Source organism: Rhizophagus irregularis, chromosome 6 (assembly GCF_026210795.1).
Source record: "Rhizophagus irregularis chromosome 6, complete sequence".
Classification (NCBI taxonomy): domain Eukaryota; kingdom Fungi; phylum Glomeromycota; class Glomeromycetes; order Glomerales; family Glomeraceae; genus Rhizophagus; species Rhizophagus irregularis.
The window spans coordinates 2,452,579-2,472,735 of record NC_089434.1 but is presented as its reverse complement, the minus strand read 5'-3'; the positions used below and the strand labels follow the sequence as shown (position 1 = coordinate 2,472,735).

Below are 20,157 nucleotides of genomic sequence, written 5' to 3'. Positions count from 1 at the left end.
TTCACAGATTTCGCGCTTTTGTTTAGCAGAAAGACTAACTCTTTTTTTTTGGTCAGCATTATTGGAACTTTTGAAGAAATTTATCCGATTCAGACTAACGGAAATTGGAAAAAGTATTTACACGTAATGGTGACATGATTATCTTTTATATTAGCCATATAAGTCACGTGACAGTTCAGTATACTAAATATGCAGCTAATATATTTGGGCTAGCTATAATGAGTTCGGATGTGGTATATAGCAATTTATTATGTGATTTCGTTATATCCAATGTAATTTACTATAAAAAAATTGGTTCTGTAAAACTTAGTTCACTATAACAAGTTTTCGGTACAAACAGGTTTGTTATAACCAGTGGCGACTGTATACGTAATTTCACGTTGCCTTTAAAATATAAATCAACAGAGAGCAAACGCGAAGAATGGGATTTAAAATCTTGTACATGACAAGCAAGTGAATTATCAATAAAAAGAGAGACACCACCAGAAGAAAGAATTTGTTTAGAAGTATCCAAGTCTGAAGAAAAAACAGTATAATTAGAAATACGCTTGGATAAAAACTTCATTTGTTTGGGATGAAGATGAATATCAACAATACTACCAAAAGAAATATGTCTAAGGGAAAAGAAAGTGGAAAGTTGTTCTATTTTAGTTTGACCATGCATTTTAAGGCCATTAACATTAAAGGAGGAAATATTAAAAGAGTTAGGGATAGGAGAATTGTTACTGGAAGAAGAAAATAAAGATTCATGTAAAAAAAATTCAGTAACAAGATTCGGGTTGGAAGGGTTTCATACAAAGGTATCATAATTAAAGTCCGACATTAAAGCACAATGATAAAACAGTCAGAAAAATAAATCGAAAAGAAGAAAATTAAATAGAAGAAGCTGAATCAGCTTGTTCTAAGAAAGCACCACCAATGGAGCTAATGAATTGTTTGATATGGCCAGTAAGCTGGTCCAATTTACTTTCTATAACGACTCTACTATTTTTGAGATCGTTGATTTCATCTTGCGTGGAGGAGGTGGGAGTGAAAAGAGGAGCATTAGGGGAAAGAGAAGAGGAGTGCGGCGCAGTAGAAGCAATGGTAATTGAAGGTAGTTGAGACCGCGTTAAAATACTTTTAGGAGGTGAGGAGGATTTAGCTGAAGGCTGGATATTAAGTGGGACATGGGATATAGGAACATCCTCTTGCATTAGATCCAAATCTGGGTTGTCATTTGTAGGGAACGGGTCAAAACCAAGGTGAGATTCAATTCGAGTCATCCTTTGGTCAGCAAGTTCCAGGGCGGAGATGCGCTTATGGAAGTTAGCAACTTCACATTGTAATTCACGTAAAAGGTTCAAAATGTTATTAGCATCATCAGGAGATAATGCAGAATTAGGAGTTTATCGAGGTAATGGACGTGCTGTAGAATGGGAAGAAGAGGAGAATGAGACTGAGCGTTCTTTACTATTATGTCGAGCACGTTGGGAGTTATTGGGATTGGAATTAGCCTGACTATTAACATTATTTTTATTATTGTTCTGTGAAATGTTATTGCCACGTCTCGAAATAGAGGTTGATTGATCTCTGGATTTTGAGCGAGATCTGAAGTGAGAGCGCGTATTGGCATTAGAGCTAGAGTGACAAGGTTGGTTAATATTGAAGCGTTCCTTGAGTTTGATCACCAGATCACGAGTACAAGTGCGACCTCTGGATTGTTTGAGTGGGCAAAAATTGGGAGCGCAGTCTAACTTACCACATCTGTGGCAAAGTTTATTAGTATTGTCGGGGGAGGACCATGAAAGCACCTTGCCTTGAAAGCTGACAGTTTGTTCTATAGCAGCATCCATGGTTTCTTGGGAATTGAAGGTGATATAAACCCATCTTTTGGGTTTATAAGAGTTAAGGGAGAGCGGCACATTGACAGCTTTAGCGCCAAGATTTCGGGTAAGAGGAGCAAGGTTAATATCCTTAACATTAGGGGAAGTTAAGTGAGAGTGGCAACGTATTGATAACGCGCAGCTTTTTGCTCTATGATATAATGACATGGGGTAATGCGGAGGCAGATGAAAAAACAGTATACAGCCCATTGATCAGTAAACCGAGCAATTGAATCAGCATTGTTATATACAATGCGGGTTTGTTGAACTTTAGCATTGGGTTTAGAAAAGAGGCGGCAGGAGGTAATGTTTTCAAATTTCTTGAAGTAGGCCATCAAGTTGTTTTTTTTGATAAAGAACGGAATATCGGCCTTATAAAAAATATGTATATGGTTTTTACACTGTATATACGTATTTTTGATACAGTTTGCATTTTTACATACGGTATATTAGTATAATGTATACTGTTCGCAAAATGTGCTTAGTAAAAAATACAATAAAGTATACGGTAAACATACTGTGTGATACGGTATATTAAATTCATACATCTATAACGTATATCATTTCTACTGTATATCAGTATTTTGTATACGGTTTACAAAAATATTGTAAATAAAGGATACGGTATACATATTATTCTACAGTATATTAAAATTCATACGTTTATAACGTATTTTCTACAAATATACACAGGTCAAATAAATAAAAATCAGATTTTTGTCCTTTTTAATATGGCTGTCTGATTTTTTGGCAATTTTAATATAATATTTTCGATTTTAATAAATATTTCTGATTTTAATATAATATTTCTGATTTTTAACATGAAATTGCCAATTTTTGGTTATTTGTAATAGGATTTTTCAATTTTAATATATAACATGCGATTATATATTACGATTTAATATTTATTTATTAACTTAGATTTTTTTTTTTATTTCAGTTATAATTATTTTTTTGCCTCAAAAACTTTACTAAATTACTTTTTAAATACTTTATAAAATAGAATTAAAATATTTTTTTTCTTAAATATAAATACATTTAAATTAAATAACTCATAATTTAAAATATAAACAAATATTATATTTTTTTTTACATATATTTCAAAGTATGGTTTGAGCATTTTGGCTGAAGTAAATCTTATTCTTTTAATTAAAAGTAGTTTAGTAAGTTTAAAACTGTTAAGATCATAAAAGTACAGTTAATATTTTTGGAATTATTTACATTTTTTATATTATACAGTAGTATTAAGTTACAAATTTTTTTACCTTCAGAGCGTATTTTGAGATCTTTAGCCAAAGTAAATCAACTTCTTATATTAATTGTAAGTTGTTCGGCAGGTTAAAATCTACTTGGATATTAATTTTCACGAAGGTACAGTTAATACTTAATGAGTTATTTACAATTTTCACAACAGTACTCATTTACAAATTTTATTTTTTTCATTTTGTCACTTCAGAGCGTATTTTGAGCACTTTATCCAAAGTAAACCAACTTCTTATATTAATTGAAAGTTGTTTAGCATATCAAAATCTACTTGAATATTAATTTTCACGAAGGTACAGTTAATACTTGATGAGTTATTCACGATTTTCACAATAGTACTCATTTACGAATTTTATTTTTTTCCGTTTTGTCAATTCAGAGCGTATTTTGAGCACTTTAGTCAAAGTAAATCGACTTCTTTTATTAATTGAAAGTTGTTCAGCAGGTCAAAAGCTACTTGGATATTAATTTTTACGAAGGTACAGTTAATACTTGATTAGTTATTCACGATTTTCACAACGGTACTTATTTACGAATTTTATTTTTTCTATTTTGTTACTTCAGAGCGTATTTTGAGCACTTTAGCCAAAGTAAATCGACTTCTTTTATTAATTAAAAATTGTTCAGCAGCTTAGAATCTACTTGAATATTTATTTTAATGAAGGCACAGTTAATATTTGTGGAGTTATTAATTTTTTATAATTGTGCGTATTACATTGAATTACAAGTAAATTTATATTCTAATTATTTAAGATTAGTTTTTTATTTAATATTGCTTAATAAAATATTTTTTAAATTTTAATTCAATATTACAATATAATTTTTTATAAAAATATATATTTCATAATGTATATACAATTTTTTTGTATAGTGAAAAAACTGAAAAATGTGGTTAAGAATTGGTAATACGGCTGTAAAAAGTCACAAATCGGACAAATATAGCTAAAATCAGCCAATTTTTATTTATTTGACGTGTGATAGGGTAAGTTTTTCTACACTTTAAAGCATCAAACAATACTAGTATCTGCTAATATGTACTACCCAAAAACTCACTGATATAAAATCACAATTATTAAAAAATTCACAAGAATTTTTGTTAATACTGTTTAATTTTTAAGTTCAAAGTCCGATTGATAATACTAAATTTAAAACTCAATTATAAATCATTTTTATAAATTATAATTTAAAAATTAAGCAGTATTAAGGAAAATTCTCATGAATTTTTCTTAATACTACTTAATTCTAATTTAACTAATTTAGTATTAAGGTTTTAATTTAAAAATTAAGCAGTATCAAGAAAAATTCTTGCGAATTTTCCTTAATACTGCTTAATTCTAATTTAACTAATTTAGTATTAAGGCTTTAATTTAAAAATTAAGCAGTATCAAGGAAAATTCTTGCGAATTTTTCTTAATACTGCTTATATCTACCAATTCGTGAAATTAGCCAAACATAAAGATTTGCACATTTTAACAAGAATTATGTTTCACAAGCTTAAATTGTATGTGTTACATAATCAGATGATCTAAATCTATCAAAAAATAAAAAAAAAATTTTTTAACATTTATTCAAAAATAACAATGGCAACTACTTTTTTTTTCAATCACTTTTCAATTACTTTTCAATCAGATTTTTGTTAGGTGACTTAGAAAAGTTTATAGACATATATAGCAGGTTTTTTTTAATCAGTAAGTAAGAAAACAAATATTAATAATTAATAAAAATCTTTTTTCATTTATTTTTAACCTTATTTCCTTCTTTTTTTTAGTAAAAATATATACAAAATAAAAATGTGAGTTATGATTTAGAGTTTTTGAGATGTTTTTTTTTGTTTTTTACTATACTAATTTTATTCTACTTGTTAATTACTTTTTAAAATTGATTTTATTAATTTATTCAATTTAAAACAGAAATGGCAAATAAAAACTTGTTAAGTAAAGTAAAAAGAGCCTAATAATACCTGTAAAGATCATCTTTTGGTAAGAATTATAATTTTAAAAATTTTTGTGTCAGAGTTTTATTCAATTAACAAAATCGTTAATATCTCGGCGTACATATATGCTAAACACATATATTTATATTCATATGAAAGCCCAGAATCTACTCTACCTGAACGAAAAAAGATTATTCAAATCGAATTACTAGATGTGAAGATATTAACGATCAAAGTCAAAGGTTAAAAATAAATATATTGAACGTAATTATTCAGCAACTTGTGATCCAATTCATGTGATATTTGGTTTATTGATAGCTCTTGATTACCTCTTTCTAATGAATATAAATTCATTCATCTAGCACACATACACGTTAAGTTATTCAACATTTTGTCATGACAATTATATTTAAATTTTTTAATTTTAATGATATTATTAAAAAAAATCAAAAAATAATCAATTTTATTTATATCAGCGGTGTGAATTTATCATTTTCATGTAACTTGTATTTGCATTTTCTTAATCAAGTTAGTTTTTTGAATATAAAAACTTAATTCCATAAATCAGCCCATATATTAATTCTAATTTAACTAATTTAGTAGTATTAAGGCTTTAATTTAAAAATTAAGCAGTATTAAGAAAAATTCTTGTGAATTTTTCTTAATACTGCTTAATTCTAATTTAACTAATTTAATATTAAGGCTTTAATTTAAAAATTAAGCAGTATCAAAGAAAATTCTCACAAATTTTTCTTAATTCTAATTTAGCTAATTTAGTATTAAGGCTTTAATTTAAAAATTAAGCAGTATTAAGAAAAATTTTTACAAATTTTCTTATTAAAAAAAAGAACTTTTAAATTACTAATTAAACTTTAAAAACAATCTGTATGATTTAAATTTTAAAAAAAATACTTCTGCTTTTTAATTTTCACATTTCTATATTTAACCAATTAAAATTCAGCTGATTGCTGATTACATGCATTAATAACACGTTATTGTTTATTTTTTGTTTATTTTTTCAAAAATATTCTTTTCTCTTCTTTTTTTTTAGAAAAAAAAGACAATAAAAATGAATACCAAAATTATTTTAACATATAATAATAAAAATTAAATAAAAAACTTATTTTGATAATATATAATATATATATTTGTACCAAACTACTAATTATACAAAAAGTGATATGCACATATATCAATTAACAATTACTGACTTTCACTAATATCTCTCTGGAATTGTAATGGTGAATTTTAACAATATTAATTAAACAACTATATGTACACCGTTTTATGTTTTTATTTTTATATTAATATTATATGTTAACATATATTAATTATATTTTTTTTTTTACTTTTATGTATTTTATTTAAATTTTTTAATATATTACTAACATTACTACTATCGTTTTATTACTTTTATGTATTTTATTTAAATTTTTTAATATATTACTAACATTACTACTATCGTTTTATTACTTTTTTATATCTAACTAATATATTAATAATATTACCAACTTTTTATTATTTCTTTTTTATATTTAAAATAATGATAATATTACTAATTAAATTTCTTTTTTTTACTAACCTTTTATTATTCCTTTTTTATATTTAAAATAATGATAATATTACTAATTAAATTTCTTTTTTTTTGTTTATATTTTGCTAATATTATTTTTTTTACAAATAGTATATTATTTTATACTAGTTTTTTATTTATATTATTTATAAAAAATATTTGTATATTTAATATTATTTAATAAAAATTTTATTGATTATAAATGCATTTTAAATTCTGTTTGCAAATATAAAATATACGATTTAATTAAATAATATATACTATTTATCAGTACAAAATATGCAGTTTAAACTGGAAAAAAGTACTGTTTATCAGTATAAAATATACAGTTTATCCTGGAAAAGTATACTGTTCGCAATATAAATATAAAACAATATACTGTTTATTGGTATAAAACATACAGTTTTTCTACTGTTTACAAGTATAAAACATACGGGTAAAACTGGAAAAATATACTGTATGAAAACCGTATGTATATATGATACGATGTGCAGAATACCGAATATATACAGTATGTGAAAATACTGTAATTATACGGTAATAATACTATAAATATACTGTTCGCAAAATACGAAAATACAGTATACTAACTGTATATATATTTTTTATAGGGTGGTAACTTAGATAGCTTGGAGATCTTCATTAGATCGGAGTTGGCGAGGGTCATATGCATGGAATACCAAATCAGGGAACTCAAGATGGGTAGAACCAGCACATAAGTCACATGCTTCGGCAGTATGAAAATGAATAACGAGGCGTTGGCTTCGCCAGAACCAATTATACGTGCTTTGCCAGTGTATGAATCATAAGTTTCTAAAAAAAGATTGTTTACAGCTTCAATGAAAGCCTTATTAGTAGGGAATTTTTTAAGGGATTCAGGGGCAGCATTTGGCGCAGCTGCAGCCTGAAAATATTCTCTGATCATGGCGGGAATCACCACTGGATCTGGGTTATGATCACCAGAAGGAGCACCATTGATATCCAAATCGGGCGACGAGTTAGGGGGTTGTTGCTTGTCTTTGTTTGAAGGTGCATGCATAAACGCATCTACATTTCCAGAAGACGTGACGTGACTGGACGCAGTTGGCACAGCAGAATTTTTCAGGGAAAAGGTCAAAGTATTTTCGCCAGAGATATTTTGTTGAGGAGGAAAGGAAGGACCATCTACTCCAACGTCAGCCATCTGGTCATCAGCAACATAATCTTCTTCCATAGAGTTTTCAGTAAACGTACGAGTACGCTTTTGCTGGATAGTTATTTCACCATCGGAGCTTGAGTTATCAGAGTTATTATTATTTTTCTTTCGTGATGGGTAGTTTTCCTACTGTTAGAGTTATGACTACTACAGCCTCTCTTGGCATAGTTACCAGACATTTTAGAGGACTTTGAGTTGGGAATATAAAATTTTATTAGTATTTTGTATTATTTTTTAAAAATAATAAAAAATATTTTTCATCAGAATTTTCGTTTTTGAAAAATTCAGGAGAGAGTTACTACTGGTCAAAAACTAGGCAAACGTGGCATAGTAGCCTTTATCTTTATTAAATTTATTCAAACTTTACAATTTACAAAAAAATAAAAATAAAAATATAAAAATAAAACTAACTAAAAACAAAACTATATAGTCTCCTAAGAAAAAATAAAGTGAAAAATTAATCTAAAAAAGAAAAATCGCATTACACTAAATTTCTCCAGATCTTCCTCCTTGATATATTCCAACCAAAGTAGAAGCAACTATGCTAACAAAATAACGAATAGCACGCCCACTATAAAAATTGACACTCTATCCTGCAAAAGCTGTTATTAAGTAGCATCGTTAGATGACCCATAAAACCTGAAAAGTGATTGAACCAAGGCAAACCAAATTTCATCGAGTTTTTCAACCAATTGGTTTCAGAGTTACGTGAATCATGTAGGGTCATAGATGGTAAAGAGGAGTAAAATGTGTACGTTAGCAATGGCAAATTAGATGGCTTTGAAGTAGTTTTCAACTTATAAGTAATATTCATCACGTTTTCCTATCTACTTTTCTCATAAGAACGCGGATTCCAAATTCGTCTTCTGAATTTCTGAACAAAATTGTTATAGATAGCAGCGACAACCTTTATCGCAGAATTCCTTGGAATAGACAAATTGACAAATAAGTCAATGAAGAGTTTAGGCAAACAGCCACAGACAAGGGCGTAGGAGGACCAATTTGTAGAAGAAAAGGACCAGCATGAAAGAGAAATAAGTTTAGTAATAAACGGAGTTGGATCGATATCAGCCAATTTACCGGCTTCTTGGATTTTAGAAATCAAATGGTTTTGATAAGATTGAAAAATTTGTTGCATATGTAAACGTCATTTTTTGCACATAAAAAAATGCATCAAGTCTTCCATGCGGTCAATACAGGAACAGCAAGTTAATTCATTCATGTATAAGTCTGGACAAGTTCTCTTAAGCTTTTCCAGCGTAGGTAAATCATCCAAGAAAAGTTTAAATTTAAAGGTATGGTGCCGTGAAGCATGATCAAAGGTAAAAAATGCATCATGAGAGGGTCGAATTTCAAAGTAAACCAAGTAAGATCCCAGTCAACAACATAATCTATATTAGATAATAATAAAGAAGTAAAGTAAAACGTGTCAACTGTAAAAAGTCACGCATTAATTGCGTTTGATAATATTGTTTGAGAAGGTGTCTAGGATTGGACTTGCAGACAACATCATTATCATAAGTTAAAACAAAATCATGAGCAGATGCAAGATCCAGTCCAGAAATCAAAATACTGGACGATGCAGTATGAGCAGTATTGGCCAAGGAGTCAGCAAAATCGTTTAAATAATTGCCAGAGTGAGCTTTAACTTTAGCGGGAAGCACAGTCAAATTCTTGAAAAGGATGGTATGTTCGATAATAGCCCAGAGTTCAAAGTTTGTAGTTTTGTAATAAAGTCAGCTATTCGAATAAATAGAGGTAGAACAACCTCGAAGGCCATCAATAGCAGTTTGCGAGTCAGTATAAATAGTAACTTCTGAGTTGCAAGGAGAAATGGTTAAAACTGCGTAAATAGTGGCAGCTTCAGCACGGGAAGAGGAAGGATTATCCTGAATAATACCATGCGCATGAGTAGCAATGGAGTTAGGAAAGCCAGCATCCGGTACAATTTGTATCCAAGACCAGCCCATAGAGACGTCAGGAGTTCCTAAGTTAATAAGAGACCCGTCAGTGAAAAAGATATAGCGTGAATCTATAGAAGGAATTAAAGGAGAGTTGGCAAAAACAGCGGCAGCTGAGAATTCAATAGTGGTGGAAGTAACAGGAGCTTCTATGGCATCTATAGAAGAAAAATCAGGAGCAATATCCCATCTATTATAATGTAAACAAACACCATCTTCTATATTGGCCCAAGTATAAAGTGAGACCACTTCAGAGGTATTGCATCTAATCTGCTCATTAGTAGTAGGCAAAATCAACGAATGTTGTAGAGAGACATTCTGTATAGTACAAAGAGTTAAGTCATCATTCTGTTTTTTGGAAGGAAGTAAAGGAGTATGAGCAGCACAGCCAGGACAGGGAGTGAGCTTGATGATATCGCCAGGCGAAGAATCACAATCAGAAGAAATCCAATGTACAATGGAGCAAGTATCACTTTTAGCCTGGACCAAAAGTTGTTTACCAAATAGGAGAGATCCCAAGCCATCCAATGTAACAATCCAGTTCATGGTGGTAGGAAGAGAGGAAAAGCAAGATTCCAATTCGTAACTTGAAAAATTGGTCGTAGATGAAGGAATAATATATTCATCGATCAACCGATTATTAGAATCAGGAATGGTAGAAGATAGTTGTATATCTTTATACGAATAGGGAATATAACCAGGGCCGTGTCGTCCAACCAAATTATCATAATAGGCCTTCCAAGAAATTAGATGCGTGCCTTGTGGAGTAACAAGTTGTAACAAATAAAACAATTGTCATTTACGCAGGATAGGCAAATAAGCTTTAAAGGCTTTCGGCGTTATGCATTCAAATAAAGGAACGCGTCCATCCAGCAGGGGTAAATTCAGAAGCTTCGAAAGTTAAGTATGAAGCAAATGAAAAGGGGTAGAGTTCAGGAGAGCAATAGTGCATGCGATATAATCCTTCTTAAAAGAAAAAAAAGAAAACCATATAGACCAGTCCTTAATTAAAAGGGGAGAAATAGGAATCAAAAAATTATATTGAAGTAAACGCAATCTATAAATAAAAAGAGATTGAATGAAAAAAGAAGAAGAATTAGCCATTAAAAATAAATTGGTAATATGACATTGTCGTTGATGAGCAAACAAATTAATCAAGCCCAACGCTTGAGATAAAAATAAAATAGGATTGGGCAAAGATCGGGAAAAATTAGCTTTGTGTTTCACCACAGAACGAATACTTCTCGTTATTAGGTAACAGTCCAGTTCAGACAAATGAGTCACTTGCATCTGATATTCAAGTTTTGGAATGAGGACAGCATTGTGTAAATACACAACTTGTTTGGCAGAAAGTTTCACAGGTCAGATGGTTACAGCAAAAGAATTGCATTCACGTTTAAGTTGTTTCTTGACAAAATCACGGGAGCTTTTAATGTTGAACCAAATACCTAAAAAATGAAAAGAAGTTGTCATAGAAATTGAAGTAATAGTGATAAAAGGAACACTATTTAAAGAGGATAATTCTAAATTAAAAGTAATAGGGGAAAGAGTAGAACTCGAAGTTAAAGGTAAAGAATTAGTAATTAACACATATTTGTTGTGATTGGCAGAGGTATTATTAATCTGATAAAATTCTTTTGTAATAGAAAGCATAGATTTCATGCCAGCTTATGATGAGGAGACAAGAGTAGAGTCATCCATAAATACTAAATTGTTGACACATAGATTAGGGGAAGAATTTTGAGAAGCAATCAAAAAAGGTATAGAAAGAACATAAGGGTCCATTATTTCATTCTTTAAGACAGTAAGTAAGGGATCGATATAAATAACTCATAAAAGAGGAGAGATATCTTCGCCTTGGTCAATACCAATGTGAACCCTATAGGCAGGAGTAGATCCATGAGCAGTGAAAATGCTACTAGTGCATTTCATAAAAAGTGAAAGAATAAACTTGACAGCAGGAGCTGAAAGGCATATACGTTCGAGAGCAAAAAGTAACATAGTTAGGTCAACCGAGTCGAAAGCTTTGGATATGTCTTGAAAAAGAATCCAAAGTGGATTTTTGTTGACATCAGCATCATGAATAATTGATTCTAGAGTTAGGCCGCTCAAATCCAAACCTTTGTTTAACATAACCCCTTCTCCCATTGGACAAATAAAGGACAGTTGAACAACACATATTTTATCAATTTGATTGGTTAAAATTAATCACGTGATTTACAATCAGATCATTAAAATTGACCATTAGATCAGCCGTATTTTACCAATAGATCGGCCGTGACTTTTTATTAACATATAAATATACTTTTTCAATTTTGTACCCAATATCTTTGTTGCACAATGGGTTTCTTTGTTGTGTGTGTACTAAACATGGGGCACGAAACCAAAACTCCCCGAAACCCTTTAGGTTTAGGTATATACCGAAACTTAGTTTCGGAACATGCATTTATTTTCCAAAACCCGAAACCCGAAACTATCCCGAAACTATCCCGAAACTTATATACCGAAATATAACCGAAACTTTATGTTATTTTACTAAATTTTATTAATATTTATAACTAAAATTATATTATATATGAATACTATACTAATTTAAACGTTATTACATATTTACATGAAATTATATTAATTATGAATTAAAATTTTGAACCAATAAATCTGGATCAAAATCGTCTTCCTTATCTAACTCTTGAATAAAATCATCAATCCCATCTAATTCTAATTGCTTATCGGTTAAATTATCTCTAAACATTAAATCCAGATCTAGCACTTGTAAAATTTCCAAATTCTGAGATGGAACTTGTTCACGATCATCATCAACAGGTGGACTTGACACCAACTTTATACTTTCCTCTTCGTTATAATCATCAACATATTCATCATCATCACAAAGATTAGCATCATTTAAAATTGCGCAAAGTTCATCAGCAGTTCGATCTTTACTATAATTAGGTAATTCAGATCTACTATTGGCAATATAATAAGAATGTATTTTTGCTATAGCTTCTAAATTATCAGTTAATAATCGCGTTCTCCTTTTTCCAACCACCCATCCACAAATCGACCAAACCCTCTCACAACTAGCTGCATGTGGAATAATTGAGAATAATTTGATTGCGAGCAGTTGTAAATAAGGCGGAACAGGTGTATACATCTTCTACCAGCTAAGTGGTGTATTTACCTGTGAATTATAGGGTGTATTATATGGTACTGATTGTAAGTAGAATTCACCAATTTGCGCCAAAAGAATTTCTGCTGATTGTTTTTTGGTGTGATTAAATTTTTTGAGGTAAGCAGCAATGTTAGAAATCTTTAACATTTGTTGCCAAATACGTGCAGCTGCACTTTGAATTCTTTGATATTGGCATGCTTTCACACCAGAACCTATTTATTAATTATGAAAATTGTTAATTTTCTATCTATATTATCATTATTAAAATAATAAATATTAATTTTTTTACCTCTATAACCTGGGTGAATATAATATGATAAGAGATATTCATCAAAATCATACATTTTAAAACGTTCATTAAAAGATTTTATTGCATGCTGACGAAAGTTAACATTTTCATTTTCAGAAATTTTGTTAATTGATTGACCAAGACACGCCAAAGAAAAATAGCAATCTGCTAGCGTTGAATTACTGCTTTCAAGACTAAGAATAGCATCTCTAATAGGCTTCATAACATTTGATAAATCATAGACATCATTAAAAAACCTACGTTTCCGATTAATAATAGTTTTGACTGCCTCACTTGTAATAATAGTAGAGTTTTCATTAATAACCTATAAGAATATTTAATAAAAAAAAAATTAAAATTAATAACAATGTAATTTGTTTATTATAAAATAAAAAATCAAATAGTAAAAGTTGTGCAACTTCTTTGAGACACAATTCCAGTCATGAAATTGAATTTAACATTTCATAAACAGTTGTCCATCTTGTATCCAAATATGTTTTTAATCCTCCCCCATCAATTTGTTTTTCTAAAATTTTTAATTCTAATAGTTCTTTAGGCCTATGTGACTTTTTAAAATATGTCACAATAACTGAACACCATTGAATAATTTTTTTTGCAAATGTGTGTTTAATCAAATCTTTTGTAATAAGATTCAATGAATGCGCTATGCATCGAATGTTAAGAATATGTGGAAATTTTCCAGAAATTAAATTTCGTGCAGAATGAACATTTGATCCAGCATCTGTTACAATACCCGCAAATTTTTGGATGCCAATTTCTTCAATAATTAACTGTATTTGTTGAGCAAGAAACTCAGCAGTATGACTTTCACCCGAAAAATCTCTAATTTTCCAAAGAATATCCCGTCCATTGCCAAGATGAATAATAAAATTCCAGAGAGATTTCCCTGATGGGCTCGTCCAGCCATCCAAGGCTTAATTAAAGTTCAAAAAAAAAATTCTAATATTAAAATTTTTAAGTTTTGTATAACTTTTGCATAAATATACTTGCCTAGTGTTAAATTACTCTCTTCTTCAAGCAACCTATATAGCTTTACATTAACGCGTAGGATTTCCTGTGTTAACGTAGTATCAGCAAGTGTCTTCCTAGCTGGTAGACTATAATTTGATCTAAGTTGCTTAAATAATTCAATGATAAATGGATGCTCAACTAGATGCCACGGTAAACCACAACATACAAATGCCTTAATAAGTGCTGTATCAATATCTTCTTTTCGTTCCTTACTTAAATCTGAACTTTCATAAAAATCTTCCAAAATAGTTTGATCATTATTTTGGCGTTTAACATTAGCACCAGAAGAGATTTCACGTTCATGTGCTTCTACCATATATATGACAGCCTCACGAATTGAATGGTCTACTTTTAAACAATTACTAATTATATGTTTTTCCATAGCTGTTGTCTTTCCAGGTCGGAAAGTCTGCCTACAAGCCAAACATATTGCAATATAATGCCCTTTATCTATCTCCTCTCCTTGTTCAAAAAATCTCCATATAGGCTTTTTTGGGCGTCCGCCATATATTGCAGTCTTATTTTTTTTTGAATTTGAAGGTGTACAATCCGTCATTTTTTTAAGACTTGATTCTTATAAAAAAAAGATTATCAAATATGATCAATCTCTTTTTTTAGCTACAATGACGAATTGATGATCCAATTGATCCAATCAATTTATAAAAAAGAGTTTCGGGAATTGGGATTAGTTTCGGGAATCGGAATTAGTTTCAGAGTATCGGGATTAGTTTCGGGATAACCGAAACTAGTTTTGGGTTTCGGGTTTCATTTCGAGTTTTGGAAATAGTTTAGGGTTTCGGATGAGGTTTCGATTCGTATATTCCGAAACCCGAAACTTTCGGAAATCCTCATAGAGGTTTCGGGCCCCATGTTTAGTGTGTACTTAAAGAAGCAAAAACAATCATTTCAGATAAGATTGTAAAGGTGTTGCTTACAGACTGTTGCCAGTTTTACAACGTATTTAACATAGCAACAAATAACCAGTTTGAAAATTTAGGAGGTATTCAAGTATTTTTAAGAAAGCCTCCAGAAAAGTGGGTTTATGTAGAAGAAGGACTGCAGGGTGATGTATCTATGTTATTTGAACTTAATTTTACACATATTAAATTCATTTTGGAAGCAACTGAAACTACAGTTCAAGAAAGACCAAATGCAATTGATTTAATTATGAATATTTCACAACGTATTTGTCTTCCAGAACAGAAAAAAGAAGATACTCGCAAGGATTTACTTTATAATAACATCATTAAATTATTTCGAAGTAAAATGGTTGGATGGAGAAATGGAACACAAAATACAGGACCCCGGATATCTCCAAAACAGGTCATAAGTCACACTTTCGGCAGATTGGCCCATTTTTATTTTTGAAATCAAAAATCGTTTTTTGTAAATATCTCGGCATCCAGTGGTCCAATTTTGATGAACTTTTTTTTAAATTGTAGAGCTAAATGAGGGCTACAAAATAAAAAAATGTTCATTAAAATTGAATTACTGGATGCTGAGATATTTACAAAAAACGATTTTTTGAGCATGAAAAAGGGGTGTTTTTGGCCAAAAGTCCATTATGACCTTTATATTAGATATCCGGGGTCCTCAAAATACTTTTGGAAAGAGTTTTGTTGAACGTCTAACAGCAGCATTGTGGTACATAGATCCACATCGTATAAAATTTACAGAACGATCACTTTTACTTGGAGAATTATTCAATAAATTAGATCAATATCAAAAAGAACAAAATTATAATCTTTATTATTTTACTGGAAAGCATGCTAAATATAATCTTGAGCATGACAAGCTTGAAAAATTAGCTTCTTCATTAGAATTATCAGTAGCTCAACCATGGGCAGCTAACGAAAGTTAGGAGAATATTATTGAAGAAGTCTTTATTTTTACATCTTCAATGCGAAAATATGCAAACAACTTAGAACAAATTAACAAATCTATGAAACAAATACACTTGAGTGATATAGCAGCACGTCAGCCAGCTAATGATCTAAAGGTATACACAGTAGATTCCTGTCAAAAAATTTATGCACAATACCAATAACTTCAAGATCACCTATCCAATATGGCTAATTATACCGAAATTAATTTGGATAGTTTTTTACCTGAAGATGCAATGCAACGGTACCGTTATATTAAAGATCTTCAGATACAGTTTCCTGTTACTTTATATTGGTATTATCATGGCAATTATCTTGGTACCCTTAATTATATTTGGAAAGTTCCAATTAATCCTGAAAACCAATCAGAAACTGCACAAGCACGTGTGCTAGCAACTATTCAAGAAAAATTGCCACAATATTTCACTCGACAAATGCGAAAAAATGTGTTAGGAAAGGTTAATTTTATTTGAATTTTACTTGAAAAAATATTTTGAATTAAATGTACTAATAGTCATATATAATTCTAATAGTATTCATTAGTTAAGAATATTACACCTGCTATTTTACGCATTTCATATTATGATTTAAGTGGCAATGCTGCTGTAACATCAAATGATATTTGTAAAGAGCTGGAAGAACGGCTTCAACTCATGTTAACAATGGAAGATCCATCAATTATATGTGATTTATGTCAAAATAATGGATTTAAAGGAACAAAATTTGATACCTTCTGGGATGAGATAGGAGCTTATTTTAATGAAGTAAATTATTTTCTTAATTACTTTATTTTATGTGTAAAGTATTGATATTTAATTAATTAATTTTCATATTTTAAGAATTCACCAGCAGTTAATGATCGGCGACATGGAAATGTTTTATATATGCCACTTGCTATTTCAATACGTGATCTTCGTGAAATAATCACTAAACGGTTAAATGAAAAACTTATACCTGAAACTGTTTTAATTCCAAGTGAAGAATGGATACATTTGCAGTTTTAACCAACAAATCCAATAACAGAAAGTGCCAAACAATATACTGGATGTTTTAATATCAAATTTATGGTTCAAGCAAGACAGCTTCGTAAAGACCATCCAGATACACATTACTGTGCAGCTCTTTTTCGATATTTATGAGAATTTGCAATTTTGTATCAACAGTATGTCTCATTTATATGTGCAGATGATAAACATAAAGTTTCTGTTGGACAAGGTATCAATACTTCTACTGGTGTTCGCAATAGAAAAACTATAGTTTTTCAAGAAACTCCTTTAATTGCATGTGATCATGATTTCACAAAGTTATCACTTACCCCTTCTGTAATATTCTTTTGCAATATTTCCCAATCTATTGAAGATTCATTTTATAGTGGAAAAGTATTTGTTTCATTTAAAGATACAGTATTCCAACCTAGTAGTGCTATCAGGCATACTACTGAGTTTTATAACGCAATTTTTACTCATCATCTTAACAATATTCCTCCTATTCTATGCCTTTACACTGATGGTAGTCCAGACCATCGAACAATATTTGGTTCAGTTCAAATTTCTTTTATTTGTCTTTTTTTACATGGAAATTTTGATATGCTTATTGTTATGTGTACAGCGCCACATCATAGCTGGACCAATCCCGCAGAAAGGATCATGTCTATATTGAATTTAGGATTACAGGGTGTGGCGTTAGTTAGAGATACTATGAGTCCAGAATCAGAAACTGCATTTGCTAAATTGGATACATTAGATGAAATTCGTGCTGCTGCTAAAACAAATGAAACTTTGCAGAGTGATTTATGTAAATGTATAACACATGTACAACAGATATTGGAAGGTCGTACAGAAAGATTAGTTTTACATGATGAATCATTTCAGTGCTATGATCCAGCAGATAAAACTATGATTGATGAATTTTTTAATGTAAGTAATTTTAGAAAATTACATATCTTAACGTTAATACTGAAAATTCATTAATATTTATTCTAATATAACACAATGTTTTTAAATAATTTTATTGATTGATCGAACTTTAAAGATTTCAGAAACAATAAGTGATATTTTATCAAAAAAAACACAATTACAACAATTCATGAAAACACATAGCAGGCAGCGTCAATATGTTTTTCAGGCGAGTTAGTTTCATTTTTTAAGCATCAATTTAATACATTTATAATAGAATAAATTCTCATTATTTTATAAACAGATAAAAAAATGTGGTCAATTGTCATGTACTATTTGTCAATCTGTTTGGCTTTCAGATGACATTTTTGACTCACTTGATTGGCTTCCAAATCCTATTCCTTCTACAAGTGCGTCATAAGATTTTTTTATTTTATTATATATAGAATCTTTGACAAACAAAATTTCATTAATTGTAGTGGATAAAGATCATTATGCTAATTTTCAAACAGCATATCGGTCAGGAACAACAGAACAATATCGTTCAACACTTATGACAACAATGGCAAATAGTGAACGTGTACCATCATCCATTTTTACAAATACACAAGTTCGTGAGTTTATTCAATGTTTTCAATATGGAAAGATACGATGTCTTTACAGTGAGCGTGCATTATCAGCAGAAGATAAGATAGCATGCCAAATTTCCATAGATGATTGGGATTACAGTTGTGGATCACCATTTGTACCAGAGGATAATATTCTATACAACAAAATTTTTGTACGAGAAAAAATTAGTTGTGAAATGCCAATGGAATTGGCATATTATTCATGCCGAAAAAGTACTAATAATGGCGATATTTGCTATTAGTGTGGACATGATAATGAATTGGTAGAACCTCCAGAAAGTCTTAAGTTGAAATACAAATCCTTGTTTCCATGCTGTACATTGTGCCGAAGTGCAGGGAAGGATATTTTTGCACGTGGTGAAATTAAAACTCATACAAGAGCTGCAAAGAAACGTAAAATTGGTAACTGAATAAAATTTTGGTAATAATTGTTGAATTGTTCAATATAAGGTTTATTTTAGAGGTAACAATTAAGTAAAGATAAGATTTTATTAATTATTTCAATAATTTAATTTTATACAAGTAAGATATTTTAATTTTTATTTCTATTTTTATCATGAAGACAGAAACCGGAATTACAAGCAAATGTTAGAAGAACAAATTACAAAAATGAAACTAAACTAAGCGTTGTGAGTTAGTCCAACCTCACCAAAGAGGAATCGTTCCGCCTATTATTCACCCTTGAACCCTTGGCGTAACTGAGCTACCCACTAACATGATAGAAAATAGGATTAAAAGAAGTTGTAAAAAATCTATACGATAATATAAATGAGAAAATAAAGAAAAATATAACTCTATAAAAAGTTTGTCTATCTAAACTATTCATAATGTTCCAACCACCTGCATTGGAGATAATTTGATGTGATTAAGATGATCCATCGTGGTATATAATTGTACAGTTTGATGCGGAGTCTATCGTCATATTTGTGTGAATTATTGTAAATCTTTATAGGGTTTACGGGTATGTTGGTCGCACTACTTGGAGTGGCATTTTTAGGTGTCCTTGTGCGTGATTTTTTCTTTTTTCTTACACTGGTAAAAAAATGATTTATCCTACACATATCTTACACATATTGGGTACTCAAAATGTAGAAAATCATACACAAATAATACACATATCATACACATATCAGGTACTAATATATATATCATACATATATCAGGTACCTGATAGGTATACTATATATATAAGTACCCAATATGTGTATGATATGTGTATTATTTGTGTATGATTTTCTACATTTTGAGTACTTGATATATGTAAGATATGTGTAGAATATGTGTAGGATAGACTATTTTTTTACCAGTGTTAGGTGCTTTTTCCGAAGTGAATTTTTTTTAGCAGTAGTGATACTTCGCTAGTTCCCACTGTTTCATAGCTTCCGTATGTTTGAGCCATATCATGGTGTATAATGTTGATTGAAGTTTTAGCATCGTCTCCATCACTAATTGCGTATGATCTTGTAA

The 20,157-nt window shown here is 30.0% G+C and overlaps 4 protein-coding genes across 4 annotated transcripts; 2 read left to right on the top strand and 2 right to left on the bottom strand.

Annotated features, from left to right (window-relative positions):
• Window positions 1-12,419: 12,419 nt before the first annotated feature.
• OCT59_026271 (uncharacterized protein) lies at window positions 12,420-13,306 on the bottom strand (the record flags this gene model as incomplete). Its single annotated transcript, XM_066143067.1, has 3 exons — window positions 12,420-12,756; window positions 12,952-13,174; window positions 13,252-13,306. The coding sequence occupies 3 exons, from the start codon at window positions 13,304-13,306 to the stop codon at window positions 12,420-12,422; spliced, it is 615 nt and encodes a 204-aa protein (XP_065992623.1).
• Window positions 13,307-14,357: 1,051 nt separating this feature from the next.
• Window positions 14,358-14,839, bottom strand: OCT59_026270 (uncharacterized protein; the record flags this gene model as incomplete). Its single annotated transcript, XM_066143066.1, has 2 exons — window positions 14,358-14,369; window positions 14,450-14,839. 2 exons carry the CDS (start codon window positions 14,837-14,839, stop codon window positions 14,358-14,360), a joined length of 402 nt encoding a protein of 133 aa, XP_065992622.1.
• A 518-nt stretch (window positions 14,840-15,357) lies between these two features.
• Window positions 15,358-16,144, top strand: OCT59_026269 (uncharacterized protein; the record flags this gene model as incomplete). The annotated part of the gene is made up of 2 exons (XM_066143065.1): window positions 15,358-15,544; window positions 15,864-16,144. The coding sequence occupies 2 exons, from the start codon at window positions 15,358-15,360 to the stop codon at window positions 16,142-16,144; spliced, it is 468 nt and encodes a 155-aa protein (XP_065992621.1).
• Window positions 16,145-18,279: 2,135 nt separating this feature from the next.
• On the top strand, window positions 18,280-19,100 carry OCT59_026268 (uncharacterized protein; the record flags this gene model as incomplete). Its single annotated transcript, XM_066143064.1, has 4 exons — window positions 18,280-18,294; window positions 18,366-18,471; window positions 18,541-18,842; window positions 18,933-19,100. 4 exons carry the CDS (start codon window positions 18,280-18,282, stop codon window positions 19,098-19,100), a joined length of 591 nt encoding a protein of 196 aa, XP_065992620.1.
• Window positions 19,101-20,157: the final 1,057 nt, after the last annotated feature.